Source organism: Desmodus rotundus, chromosome 1, assembly GCF_022682495.2.
Source record: "Desmodus rotundus isolate HL8 chromosome 1, HLdesRot8A.1, whole genome shotgun sequence".
NCBI classification, from domain to species: domain Eukaryota; kingdom Metazoa; phylum Chordata; class Mammalia; order Chiroptera; family Phyllostomidae; genus Desmodus; species Desmodus rotundus.
The window spans coordinates 97,948,264-97,960,313 of record NC_071387.1 but is presented as its reverse complement, the minus strand read 5'-3'; the positions used below and the strand labels follow the sequence as shown (position 1 = coordinate 97,960,313).

General features: G+C 57.6%; 1 protein-coding gene across 2 annotated transcripts; it reads left to right on the top strand.

Moving 5' to 3' along the window:
• The first annotated feature begins 1,967 nt into the window (after positions 1 to 1,967).
• On the top strand, positions 1,968 to 11,502 carry PGAP6 (post-GPI attachment to proteins 6). 2 transcript variants are annotated; one of them, XM_053927470.2, is made up of 13 exons: positions 1,968 to 2,259; positions 5,644 to 5,821; positions 5,901 to 6,093; positions 6,305 to 6,432; positions 6,634 to 6,902; positions 6,994 to 7,313; positions 7,699 to 7,789; positions 7,872 to 7,995; positions 8,610 to 8,746; positions 9,272 to 9,477; positions 9,546 to 9,692; positions 10,321 to 10,437; positions 10,746 to 11,502. In XM_053927470.2, the coding sequence occupies exons 1-13, from the start codon at positions 2,139 to 2,141 to the stop codon at positions 11,040 to 11,042; spliced, it is 2,328 nt and encodes a 775-aa protein (XP_053783445.1). In that variant the 5' UTR covers positions 1,968 to 2,138; the 3' UTR covers positions 11,043 to 11,502. The 2 variants fall into 2 exon arrangements, with proteins under 2 accessions (XP_053783445.1, XP_024409129.2); XM_024553361.4 differs by having other exon boundaries at positions 1,970 to 2,259; positions 9,299 to 9,477; positions 10,746 to 11,500.
• The last annotated feature ends 548 nt before the right edge of the window (positions 11,503 to 12,050 follow it).

The window sequence follows — 12,050 nt, the reverse complement described above, 5'->3', positions numbered from 1 at the left end:
TTCTACCTCCCGTGGCTTCCTTCCTCCTAGACCTCCGCCCACTACCCCGTCCACTAGCCTTAAGTGGCCTTGGGCTTGGTGCAGTCGCTTTTCCTCCCTCCCCTCCAGTTAACCCTCACCCTGCCTCCTGCCAAATATAAAGTTCAAAAGGTACAAACAGGTATAGTAAGTATCCCCCATCTCATCCCTAGCCACGCGGTTCCCTCCTCAAGGATAAACCTGTGCCCTTGCTGCTGGGCACTTCCAGTCATTCTGTGCCTTTGAAACATGCAAATACATTAAAAAAAAAAAAAAAAAAAGTCCTGCAAAGCCAGTACCTTTCTTAACATTGTTCTGCCCTTTCCTTTTCTGAGCTAAAGCTAAATCTGGTAGACCATTTCCAACCCGTACAGAGATTCCTGATTTCCTTCTGCAGTCGCACTATGTTATAATAGTGTTTGAGTCACAGTATGGGCATCCGGGAATCGAATGCCCCAACGCCTCATTACCCAGACTTGGGTTCCCTTCTGCGAATGTCTCCACAGGGAAAAGGCACCGCGATGGAATAACTGATGCAAGACTACGTACTCAGAGTCCAGAGGCTTCTCCGAGGCTCACTAAACATGTCTGTTGGCTCATAATCTCACCCTTGAGGTTTGATCAGACTTTCCGATCTTTGCAGATTTGTTAGGTGAAAGAAAAAAAAAAAGGCGTCTCTCTGGGTACTTTTAAATTTGAATTTCAAGTTCTAAGAAGGGAGGTTGGAGCCTGTTCTTTTGCATTTCCTTTCCAGGAATATTCTCAGTTTTGTATTGCAGGGTGGGTTTTTTTCTCATTGATTTGTATAGGAGCTCTTTATTATTAATCTTATTAAAATTTGGACCTTTGTAATACAAGGAGCAAGCATGTCCTCTCCAGTTCATGGCTTGTATTTTGATTTAAGTAGTTTTGCTCTGCAGGAAACACTTGATTTTCACCTAGTTGAATTTTCCAGTCTCGCCTCTGGAGACTTCTGAGTTTGGGGCCATATGTAAAAATGCCTTCCCTTCCTCAAGACTCGATAAAATGTACCCGAGTTTTCTTCTAGTCTCTGATCGTCTCCTATTTACGCTTAAATCCTTAGTGTTTGGGACCTATCCCTGTGTAAAGCATGAATAGTCCCACTCACCAATGTATAATTCTCATATGTCCACGAAGCCTTTCATCTTTAAATTGTAGTTTTTTTACACACACTCGTAGCGGCTTTGTGGAGTGACAGCTAGGGAGTTCAGCTCTATGAGGGGCCACCAGCACTGGCCGGGCAGAAATGGGTGCGGGACTCACCAGTCTGTGACGGGGTGTCTCCCCCAGCGCCCCTCCGCGGCCTGCACCGTCTCAATTGGCCCACGATTCAGTGAACCCACAAACAACTGCGTCCCGTGGGACCACCCAGCGCCTCCAGGAGCGTTTGGGGCTCTCTGAGTGGCCCCTGCCACATGGAATCTCCTGCGCGTTCTAATTCACTCCCCGAATTCTTGTCTCTGACGCAGGTCCCCGGCGCCTACACACGATCCTCCCCCAGCCCCGCATCCCACCTCCCGCGCGCGCCGTCCCGCTCAGTCCGAGACCTCTCTCTCCGACCCCTTTTCCTCGTGCGCCCCTCAGTTTCCAAGTCGGCCCAGGACCACGTCTGCCCACCCGCCCTCCCCGCGGTCTCGGGTCCGCCCCCTGCCTTCAGGTTGGCGCCGCAGCCCCGCTGCCCCGCGTCGCCTCCCGCCCCGCGTCAGCCTGTACTATATCGCAGGCACAGGTCACTCCTGACCCCACATAGCACCCCGCCACGCGTCGCCCCTTCTTCCACGTAGCTCCCGACTCCGCACTGCCCCCCGCGCCGCACACCCCCGCCCTCGTATTCCTCCGGATCCCAGCCCTCGTGCCCCCCAGCGTCTCTGGCTCCGCGGTCCTCGGGCCCCTCCGCAGCCGGCTACCGGCGGGGCGGGGCGGGGCCTCGCAGGCGGAAGTGCCCGGGGCGCGGGTGGTTGGGAGCTGCCCGGACTATGGGAGCCCAGGGTAGCGGGGGCGGTGGCAGGGCCCGTAGTGGCGGCCGTGGCTGCCCGGGCGGCGGCGGGGGCCGGCGGCCGGAGACACGGTCTGTGTAGCGCTGGGCTAAACGCAGAGCCATGGGCCGGGCTGGGACCGGGACCGGGGGCGCGGCGGTGGTGGTGGCAGTGGCGGGGCCGCTGCTGCTGCTGCTGCTCTCTTGGCCCCCTCCTGCCGCCTCCGGCGACGTCAGGAAGAGTGGTGAGCGAGCGGGGACTGACGGACGCCATCCCGGGGGCACAGGCGTGGAGGGGCGGGAGCGGCTGGGGGGGGGTGCCTGGGATTGTGACTCACCTGGAGGCACCTGTGCGCTCACCTGGAGCGGGCACAGTGCCCAGGTCCTCACCCTGGGTTGTGGGCTCAGGTCGGTACCTTGCGTGTGCGAGCGATAGGGGTGGAAAGGACACACTTGACCCCTCCTCTGACCCCAGGGCCGGGTTCGGCCAAACCGGCCCCTTGGAGAGCGCCTTGCCTTCTCTCTTCCTTCTTCCAGTGCGTTCACGTCCGGCACGACGGTCGCGCGCTGGGACGTGGGGGTGGAGGGGTCCAGGGAGAGACTCAGCCTGGATTCCAGCAGCGAGGCCGCTGAAAAGAAGGATTAGGCAGTGTGATTACAGTGGACAGGGGCATCTCGTCTGGGAGAAGGGGCAGAGTTGGGAGAAAGTTGCATGGATCCTGGAGTAGGGGTCCAGGTGGGTGTCATGTTTCCACCCCTCCCACAGTGACCACCAACCTAGTGCTGTCACTTTCAACAGCTGGCCTTGCTTCTTGGAGGCACTCAAGGTGGCCCTGAGGAGCCTGGTAGGCTAGGGTGGTTCTGAGGAAATGGGTACTTAAGTGGTGTTGATGAACTTGCTTTCCATCGTTTGCATTTCTGTTCCCTTGAGAGGCCCCAACCTTTGGTGACCCAAGATAGTGTCTAGACCGGGAGGTGCCCATCCGGGCTCTGCCTGGGGCTTGGGGGTCTTGAATAAGTAAGGTCCCCTGACTTCTATGGCACAGGACTCCTAGAGGGCCATGTGGCCAGGCTGCAAGGGCCCAGATGCCCCCCAAACCCTCTGCAGTTGGGCAGCTTATCCAGCACAATCTGGGACTAGCTCCCCTTGATTTTTCTGCTCCCAGCCCCTCCTCCTTTTCTGAAATCTTGCTCCTCCAAGCTCCCATTTCTTTGAGGACTGTGACTTTGGTTTCTGCGCTTGAAATGAGAGGCGATTTCCTGGAGATGACTCCTGATTAAGTTGCTCCATTAGATACTGCCGCCTTATTTCCTCCATCCTGGGGGGTGGGGTGAGGTGAAGGGGTCACTGGTGGGCTGTTTATAGAGATGGAGAACCTGGAGCAGCCCTGGCTGGGTAGCTCAGATTGTTGAAGCATTGTCCGGGTACACCCAATTTGCAGGTTCAAACCCCAGACCATCTGGGAAGTAACTAATGAATGCATAAGTAAATGGAACAACAAATTGATCTCTCTCTCTCTCTCTCTCTCTCTCTCTCTCTCTGCCTTCCTCTCTGTCTCTAAAAATTAATAAATTAAAAAAAAAAAAGAAAAAGAAACCCTGGGGCAGCTCCTCACCTCCCAGGTCTGCTCAAGGGGCAGACAGCAGGGCGGCCCTGACCTCTGGGACCTCTGAGCAGGATCTCTGCACGAAGTGCCAGTCCCGGCTTGGAGGGTGTGGAACAGGGTGCCCTCACTCAAGTTCCCAGGACAGGCTCAGGGACTTTCTTTGTCCTCCCCTCAATCCTGTCTCCCTGGAGGGTGCTGTGGGGCAGGGCAGGGGTACATGTGGCCCTTGCTCCCTGTGACTTCCGCATCTGACTCAGACCAGTGCGTTAATGGCTGGACATGTTCACCAAGATAACAGCGTGGGTGTCTTGGGCAAGGAGATGGGGCTGCGGAACTTGGGGTTGGTACTGGAGGGGCTGTGTAGCCCTGGGAGGAGGGGACCACTGGGTCTTAGGGAACCTGGAGCACGTCTCTTACCACTTGTGCACCTGCTGAAACTTCACAGCTGCCTGCTGTGTTCCAGGTATCCTCAGGCTGGTACTCCAGGGCTGGCAGGGGGCCAGAGGGCCTTGCCCCTCTCAGGTTGAGGCTGAGTGCCTCACTGGCTGACTGTCTAAGACCCAGTAGTCCTGAGGTAGGGGTGGGGAGCTATCCTGCCTCACCTACTAGCACTTAGATTTTTTCAGTCCTTGTCATGTTATCCTAGGGTCTGCAGTAGCCTCAGGAGAAAAGTTTGTATTTGTTCAGGGGCTCCCTAGCCTCTCCAGGCCACAGTCTGGTGAGTGGGACCTCGTTGCTAGCAGACACTTAGAGTGTGTCCTATGTGGAGCTCACCTCTGCATGGCCCCCAAGTTGGGCTCCTCTGGAACTCAGACTGGCTTTGCAAATGGGTTGATACATTTTCTCAAGGTTCCTCCACTGGAGGGTCAGGAGGCTGCTCACCTGGCTCCCTTACCTGCTCACCTGGCTCTCACTGAAGGGACCCAGAACCTACTGCTGTGGCTGTGTGAGCCAGCAATTCTCCCAGCAGGGCAGAGGGAGGCTGCACACTGCTGTGTCCAAAGTGTATTTCTTCCAGAAGCACTTTAACATCCATTAACGTTGGAGGGAGGGGCACCCAAAGGGAGGTGCTATTTACCTCAGGAATCTGGGGCCCAGAGGCGGGAGGGACACTCAAGGTCACACTGGGCACGAGGCCTAAGCTGGTACTGGGGCCAGGATCCCTGCCATCCAGCTCAGGCACCTTGTGGCCAGATCCCGGCCTGGTGGTATACCCACGGAAGTGCAGAGCATACCTGTTCTGTGGGAGCCCCAATAGAGAGGGTCCTGGGTGGGCATCCTCACCCACTCATGGGGTAAGGAATTACATCGTAGGACCTGGACCCATGCTCTCATGGCGGTTGTGCCCTAGTCAGTGGGGCCTCACCCAGGTGGGGCCTAGGCCTGTGTGCTGAGCCCCAGAAGAGCTTCAAAGCTGATCTAGGAAGTGAGGAGTGAGGGCAGATTTTTGGAGTGTGTGGGGGAAGGGAGTAGGGGCCCCAGAGGTGGGGGCCTGAGAATGACTGTGGGGAGTGGGGCACAGGGTGCCCCATGGGCAGTCTGTCTGCCATGAGCCCTGCCTCGTCCCTGTGTCATTCTGCATGGGCACAAGTCCATGGGAGAACGGGGGCCAGCTGTCCCCTAGTCCTTATGGCTGGCCAGGCATTCAGCCTGGGGTCCCGTCTGCTCCAGTGTCTCTGCTTGCTGCCTGTTTGGGTAAGGAGGAGTCAGGATTCAGTCCAGCTCTGTCCTAAGTCGTCATGGGCCTGAGTAGGTAGGCAGCCTCCAGACATGAACTCCCTCACCCGTCAAGTGGGACGAGTTGCCAGGGGCTGGAGTGGTACAGTAATCTTTGCCAAGGTCGAAGTTGGAGTGCTGGGCATCCCAGGGGCTCTAACTAGCCACCATGGCTTCCCTCGTCCTATCTCTCTGGGGCCATGCTGGGGCAGAAGGGCCTCTCAATTACTCTGTCTGCCTCCCACACAGAGGTGCAGACACCCTCAGGGCACCCCTGGTCTGGCTGACAGTGCCTTCTTCCTGCAGACATCAGGCTGGTGTCTGAGCAGTTCTCGCAGTCCCCGCAGAAGCTGTCTTTCTACAGCTGGTATGGCAGCGCCAGACTCTTCCACTTCCGAGTGCCCCCGGATACCGTACTGCTGCGCTGGCTGCTGCAAGTGTCCCAGACTGGAGGCCCCACGTGTGCAAACGTGGAGATCACTGTGTAGGTGCCTGTCTGCCCGCCTGCCTGAGCCCAGCCCAGGACCCAGATCTGATGCCTCTCCTGCTATCCCCATCTCCAGGTACTTCCGCTATGGTGCCCCTCCGGTCATCAACCCACTGGGTACCAGCTTCCCTGCCAACACCTCTGTGCAGCCCTCCTTCTTCGTCAAGATGCTGCAGAGCAACACCTCCATCAATGTCTCCCACCCAGCACCTGGGGACTGGTTTGTGGCTGCCCACCTGCCCCCTTCATCCCAGAAGATTGAGGTGAAGGTGAGGGGTCTGCTTTCTAGGGATGGAGGGGCAGGACACTTCTGTGCAGGAATGACCGGTCCCTCTTATTTACCTCCTCAGGGCAGACCTCGTCTAGGCTCTGCTGCAGCCCTCCCCTGTCCACGCCCCATCCCCACCAGGCCCAGGGTCTCTGGTCCCGCCCTAACCCATGCCTATGCATGCCCACCCCCACCTCTCATTCTCTTTCTAGGGCTTTGTTCCCACCTGTGCCTACATCTTCCAGCCTGACATGCTGGTTATGCGGGTAGTCGAGGTCTCCATCCTGGAGCCTGACGTACCCTTTCCACAGACCCTCCTCTCCCACCCCAGCTACCTCAAGTGAGTGGGGATCTTGGGGGAGAGCCAGCCTCCAGTTTTGATGAAGTGGGTGGTAATACTGTCCTTAATGCGGGAAAGAAAGGTGGGGTTCTGGGTCTTAGGGTCATGCTGGAAAATGGGGCCACCACCCTGAGTGTGAGCAATGAGGGGAGGTCATTGGAAGCTACAGAGCCTGAGCGAGGCCATCCCCTTTGGCTGCAGAATCTTCGTCCCCGAGTACACCCAGGAACTGCGGCTGGAGCTGCAGGGCTGTGCGTCCAATGGGAGCCTGGGCTGCCCTGTGCGCCTCACTGTGGGCTCAGCTACCTTACCCAGCAACTTCCAGAAGGTGCTCACCTGCACTGGCCCCGCCCAGGCCTGCCGCCTGCTGTTGCCCTCACCGCCCTGGGACCGGTGGTTGCAAGTGACGGTCAAGAGCCTGGCAGGGCCCCACATATTGGTGGCTTTCAGTGCTGTAGCCGCTCTCACAGGTGGGCTGCATGGGGAGGGCAGTAGGGACTGGCTCTGGCCCCTGCCTTTGATCCCCAGCCCTTCCTCCTGAGCCCCTTGTCCTCCTGACAGCCTGCAGGCCTTGGATTGTAAACTTCCAGCATCTTCTGCAGAGCAGTCCAAACCAGAGCTGCAACACTTCCACTGGTCTGCTCTCCCCCAGCCCTGGCTACCAGGACCTGGGCAGGAACAGCAGTGTGGGCGGCGGCCCCTTCTGCCTCATGAACTACCAGGTCATGCGGGAAGACACGGACGTGGTGTCTGTGCACTTCAGGCCCCTGGACAGGGTCTCCTTGCTGGTGCAGTCAGACATGCCTTCGGTGATGCAGCTGCAACTCAACACGGGCATGGACAGTGGGGGCTCCCTCACCATCTCCCTGTGGGCCAACAAGGTACCTTAGTTTGTGAGTGCCTCGTGGCTGGGCTCAGCTCGGGGCTCAGGCCCTCCCAGACTGAGCAATGCTGCTCAGGCCTTCCTGCACTGACTTTATCATGGACACTGGGTTAGGGCGGCCTTTCAGGCAACAGGGTGACCCCAGCAGATAGTGGGCCATGATAGGGGCAGCACTTGCAGGAAAGGAGGCCTATTTTACAAGTCCCTTCAGCAGGAAGAGGGCTATGCTTGAGGAACTGGGACTGCGGGTGGATCAGAGTCTGGGTGTTGCCACGCCTGGGCGGGGAAGTATCCTGGGTAGGCCCTGGGCGGTGGGAACCACAGACGGTACCAACCACCAGGCTGGGAACTTAGGACTGACACTGCATGGCCACTCCTTCCAGAGTGTGATTTCCAACAATACCTTGGTAATGGTCTGCGTGAATGCTGCCTCACCCTTCCTCAGCTTCAACACTTCACTCAACTGCACCACAGGTATGGGCAGGTGGCGTCTGGCTAAGTGACCCCTGCCAGCCCCTCTGGCCCCTCTTACCAGGCCTTTCTGCTCCTCCTGCAGCCTTCTTCCAGGGCTATCCACTGTCTTTGAGCACTTTGTCTCGCAAGGCAAACCTTATCATCCCCTACCCAGAGACAGACAACTGGTACCTCTCCCTGCAGCTTGCATGCCCTCAAAGTCCTGAGTAAGTAAACGTGGAGGCTGCCCTGGCTGGGTAGCTCAGTTGGTTAGAGTATTGGCCTGATACACCAAGGTTGCGGGTTCACTCCCTAGTCAGGGCACATACAAAAATCAACCAGTGAATACAAGGAGAGGTGGAACAACAAGTCGATCTCTCTCTCCTTCCCTCCCCCACAAAAAAAGAATTTGGGTGCTAGGATGGGGGCCACCCAGAGCTGCCAGGTAGCTGAATCATTGCATTCAGGACTATGATTGGGCTGCCTGCATCTGAGTTTGGAAGTGACCCAACTTCCTGTAAGCTACACAGGGTAAGTTGTCTTCCAGAAGTTACAAAGGACTCCCTTCTCAACCTGGCCACCTCTCCCCAAGCAGCCTTGGGAGCCAGGACACAAGGAAGGGGGCTGGTTCAGGACACAGCCCTAGACTGACTGGATGCAGTACGATGTGAAGGGGAAGGTGCACGTTGACTTTTGCAGATCTCACATCTGCTGTCCTGCAGGGCTCGGAGCCTGGGAGCCTCAGTGCTGCGTTCATGTGTCCAAGAGCCTGACAGGAGCCCTGGCAGGGACTGGTCAGCAAATCTCAGCAGCCAGACCTCCTGTGGCCTCTTCCTTACAGGGAGTGTGAGAAGGCCTCAGTGCTCGTGGAGACCACCTTGTACTTGGTGCCCTGCTTGAATGACTGCGGTCCGTACGGCCAGTGCCTCCTACTGCGCAGACATGGCTACTTGTATGCGGGCTGCAGCTGCAAGGCAGGTGAGGACCAGGCCTGGATACGTGCGGACACTCCTGTCCTTGAATTCCCAGCCTTGTGCCTTTCTTTAGGAGCCTGTGCCACTCTGCCAAGGCTGGAGAGCACCCTCGCAGAGCCAAGGGCAAATGTCTTCTCCCTCCTCCTGCCACATAACTCTAATCTCCCATGCAATCACAGAAAGGTACCCCCAGAGATAGTATTGCCTCCTGACCTTGGCCTTCTCTGCCCACACATGTCCCATACTTGACCCATACCTACTCACATCTGCCCCATACCTTCCCTACACCTGCCCTCACATGCACACACTTGCCTCATACCTGCCCCACACTTCTTTAAACGTGCCCATGCCTGCCACATAGCTGTCTGTACCTGCCCACACTAGCCTATACCTACCCACACAAGCCCCATACCTGTTCCAGCCTGATTCTAGGGGAGAAAGGGGCTTCTCTGGAAGGCCTTGGGTGAGGGTTGGCCCTGAGGTTCAGAAGTGCCTCCCCACAAGCCTGGCCTTAGTCGCCTACCCTCAGCCCCCTCAGCATTGCATCGGCCCACAGGCTGGCGTGGGTGGAGCTGCACAGACAACAGCACAGCCCAAACCATGGCCCAGCAGAGGTTGGCAGCGCTCCTCCTCACCCTCAGCAATCTCATGTTCCTGGCTCCCATCACCCTCTCCGTGTACCGCTGCCTTCTGGTCGAGGCCTCCGTCTATGCCTACACTATGTTCTTCTCCACGGTAGGCTTGCGGGCTCCCACAGGGATGGTGGGGAGGTCTGGGCCTCTGCTCACTGCCCTGCCCTGCAGTTCTATCATGCCTGCGACCAGCCGGGGGAGGCGGTGCTGTGCATCCTCAACTATGACACACTGCAGTACTGCGACTTCCTGGGCTCTGGAGTGTCCATCTGGGTCACCATCCTCTGCATGGCACGGCTGAAAGCATCCCTGAAATATGTGAGTGACCTTCTGACACCTGGATCTGGGTTCTGAGGGAGCGGAGGCCCTTGCCTGCTGAGGGAGAGACCAGAAAGAGGGTCCAGCTGCTGCCCTTAGAAACCTCCCACCTCTTATAATGACCAGTCTCCCTCTGGAAGAAGCTTCTGCCAGCTGGAAGGGACTGTGCTGGCTGCCTGGAGCATTCTGGGAAAAGACAGTAGACGACAGGGTTAGGCAAGGACCTTCTTAGCCCATTTCTCTCCTAGGGCTCTATTCAAAGAGGGAACCTGGAGGTCGTCCCAACCCTAGGCCACACCTCCCTGAGAAGCCCCAAACTATGCTCCTGGAGTCCCTGGTGCTGAGAACACTTTAGGGCTTTTTTGGCCACAGGTGGGCCTGGCTGATGGAGACATGTGACCGGTGCCCTGCCTGGCTAAGTTGTGCCTCAGAAATTTACCTGTGGGTGAATCAGTAACTAGAGAAGGGTGCCTCCCTTCCTGCCAGCAGAGCAGAACAGTGTCAGCAGCTCCCACAGGGGGCAGGCAGAGGTGCTGAGGAGCAGTGGGGTGATAGCTCCTGCTGGAACTTGTACCATCACGGGTGACCCTGGCCTCTGACCCTGTGGTCGTTCCTGTGTCTTGCTCAGGTTCTGCTTCTACTGGGCACGCTGGTGTTCGCCATGTCTTTGCAGCTGGACCGCAGGGGCGCCTGGAATATGATGGGGCCTTGTCTCTTTGCCTTCGTGGTCATGGTCACCATGTGGGTAAGGAGCGCTTGCCTAGACCCCCTCTCCTGGCAACTGGAATAAGAAAATGTTGGCTCCACACAGATTCTGGTCATGTTCCTGGTCCTGGGTCTCAGTCCTCCCAGAGCTGAGGGCTGCCAGTGACTCTTGTAGGGCCTAGTGTGGCTTCATTCCAAGGCCAGGGCCTGAGGACCTGTCAGGTCTGTGTGCCCTTGAGCCCTTTCCAAGTAGCGCACATCCATGGTCCTGCCACCCAGACTCAGGCAGGCCCCTGGGAGCTACAGCTGCATCCCCCGTGCCAATGCTCCCACGGTGGTTCTCTCCAGGTGTATCGCTGTGGGCACCGGCGCCACTGCTATCCCACCTCGTGGCAGCGCTGGGTCTTCTACCTCCTGCCTGGCATCTCCATGGCTGCTGTGGCCATTGCCATTTACACCTCCATGATGACCAGTGACAACTATTACTACACACACAGCATCTGGCACATGCTTCTGGCAGGGAGCACAGCATTCCTGCTGCCACCACGTGACAAGCATGCCGAGCCCTGGGCCTGCTCACAGAAGCTCACCTGCCACTATCAGATCTGCAAGAACCACAGAGAGGAGCTGTACACAGTGACATGATGCAGCCAACTCAGGGACACCCTCGGCTTTGATGATAATCTCTCCGGCCAGGGGCAGGACCAAGGGAGAGGGACCCTGTCCAGATGGATTTCCAACTGAATAAAATTGCCTTGTGCACCAATTTGTTTCTTTCTCCCGAGGAGGGGAGCACAACTTCCAATTCTCTTGTACCTGCTGGCTGCCAGCTGACTCTATCCCAGCTGGTGTCTGCAGTGGCCCCTGGAGCCAGGGCCTGGCTGCCTGGAGACAACAGGTACTGTTCAGGGGCAGACTCTGTTCTGCTGGCCTGGGGACAATTGGAGATGTGGAGAAATATACCCACATCACCCTGTTCCCCTGTGAGGTTGTGTTTCAAGACCAAGCGAAGCAGAGGAGGCTTGGGACCACATCTCACCAGCCCCCCAACACCACTGAGGCAGAGAGCTGTGTGCCTGAATGCCAGTCTACCTCAAGCAAGGGACTGCCCCCTACTGATGAAGTTGCCATGAAGAGAGGTGACCGTGGCCATCAGGGAGCTGATGGGCCCTAGGGGATGTAGGGTCCAACTACCATGAGTGGTGGCATGGGAGAGGCCGGCTTCTGACTGTGGTGTCCTGTCCTTTCTCTCCCTTTTGTTCTCAGGTTTGAAGGTGTAGGCCCCTGAGAAGAGTGTCCTGGAGGGGGGGCTGCTGAACTGTTCTGTGGGTGCCAGCAACACAAGGCACACCTTGCCCCAACTCTATGCTCCCACTCCTCCCCTGGGTTCTTGGGCCCTTGTCTGGGGAGCATCCTCTTGAGTTGTTCTCAGGAGTGGAGGTGATGGCTGCCACTGTGCACTGGCCCAGCCCTTCCTCCATTGTGGGGGAAGCAGGGTAAGGTGGCTGACTGCCCTGAGGAGCAATGTTCTGCCCCTTCCCAAGGCAAGAGCTCAGGGGGCTGTTGTCTGTATGAGGGATGTGGAACAGGGCCATGGGAAGCCAGAAGTCAACTGAGGCCAGGGTCAGCCCTGGAGGCTTCCCTTCTGGGTCC

Excerpts from the sequence above, each read along its gene's own strand:
- PGAP6 (XM_053927470.2), top strand. The coding sequence starts at position 2,139 with ATGGGCCGGGCTGGGACCGGGACCGGGGGCGCGGCGGTGGTGGTGGCA. Across the intron at positions 6,433-6,633 it reads TCCCACCCCAGCTACCTCAA|AATCTTCGTCCCCGAGTACA; the intron begins GTGAGTGGGGAT and ends CTTTGGCTGCAG. Across the intron at positions 9,693-10,320 it reads TGAAAGCATCCCTGAAATAT|GTTCTGCTTCTACTGGGCAC; the intron begins GTGAGTGACCTT and ends TGTCTTGCTCAG.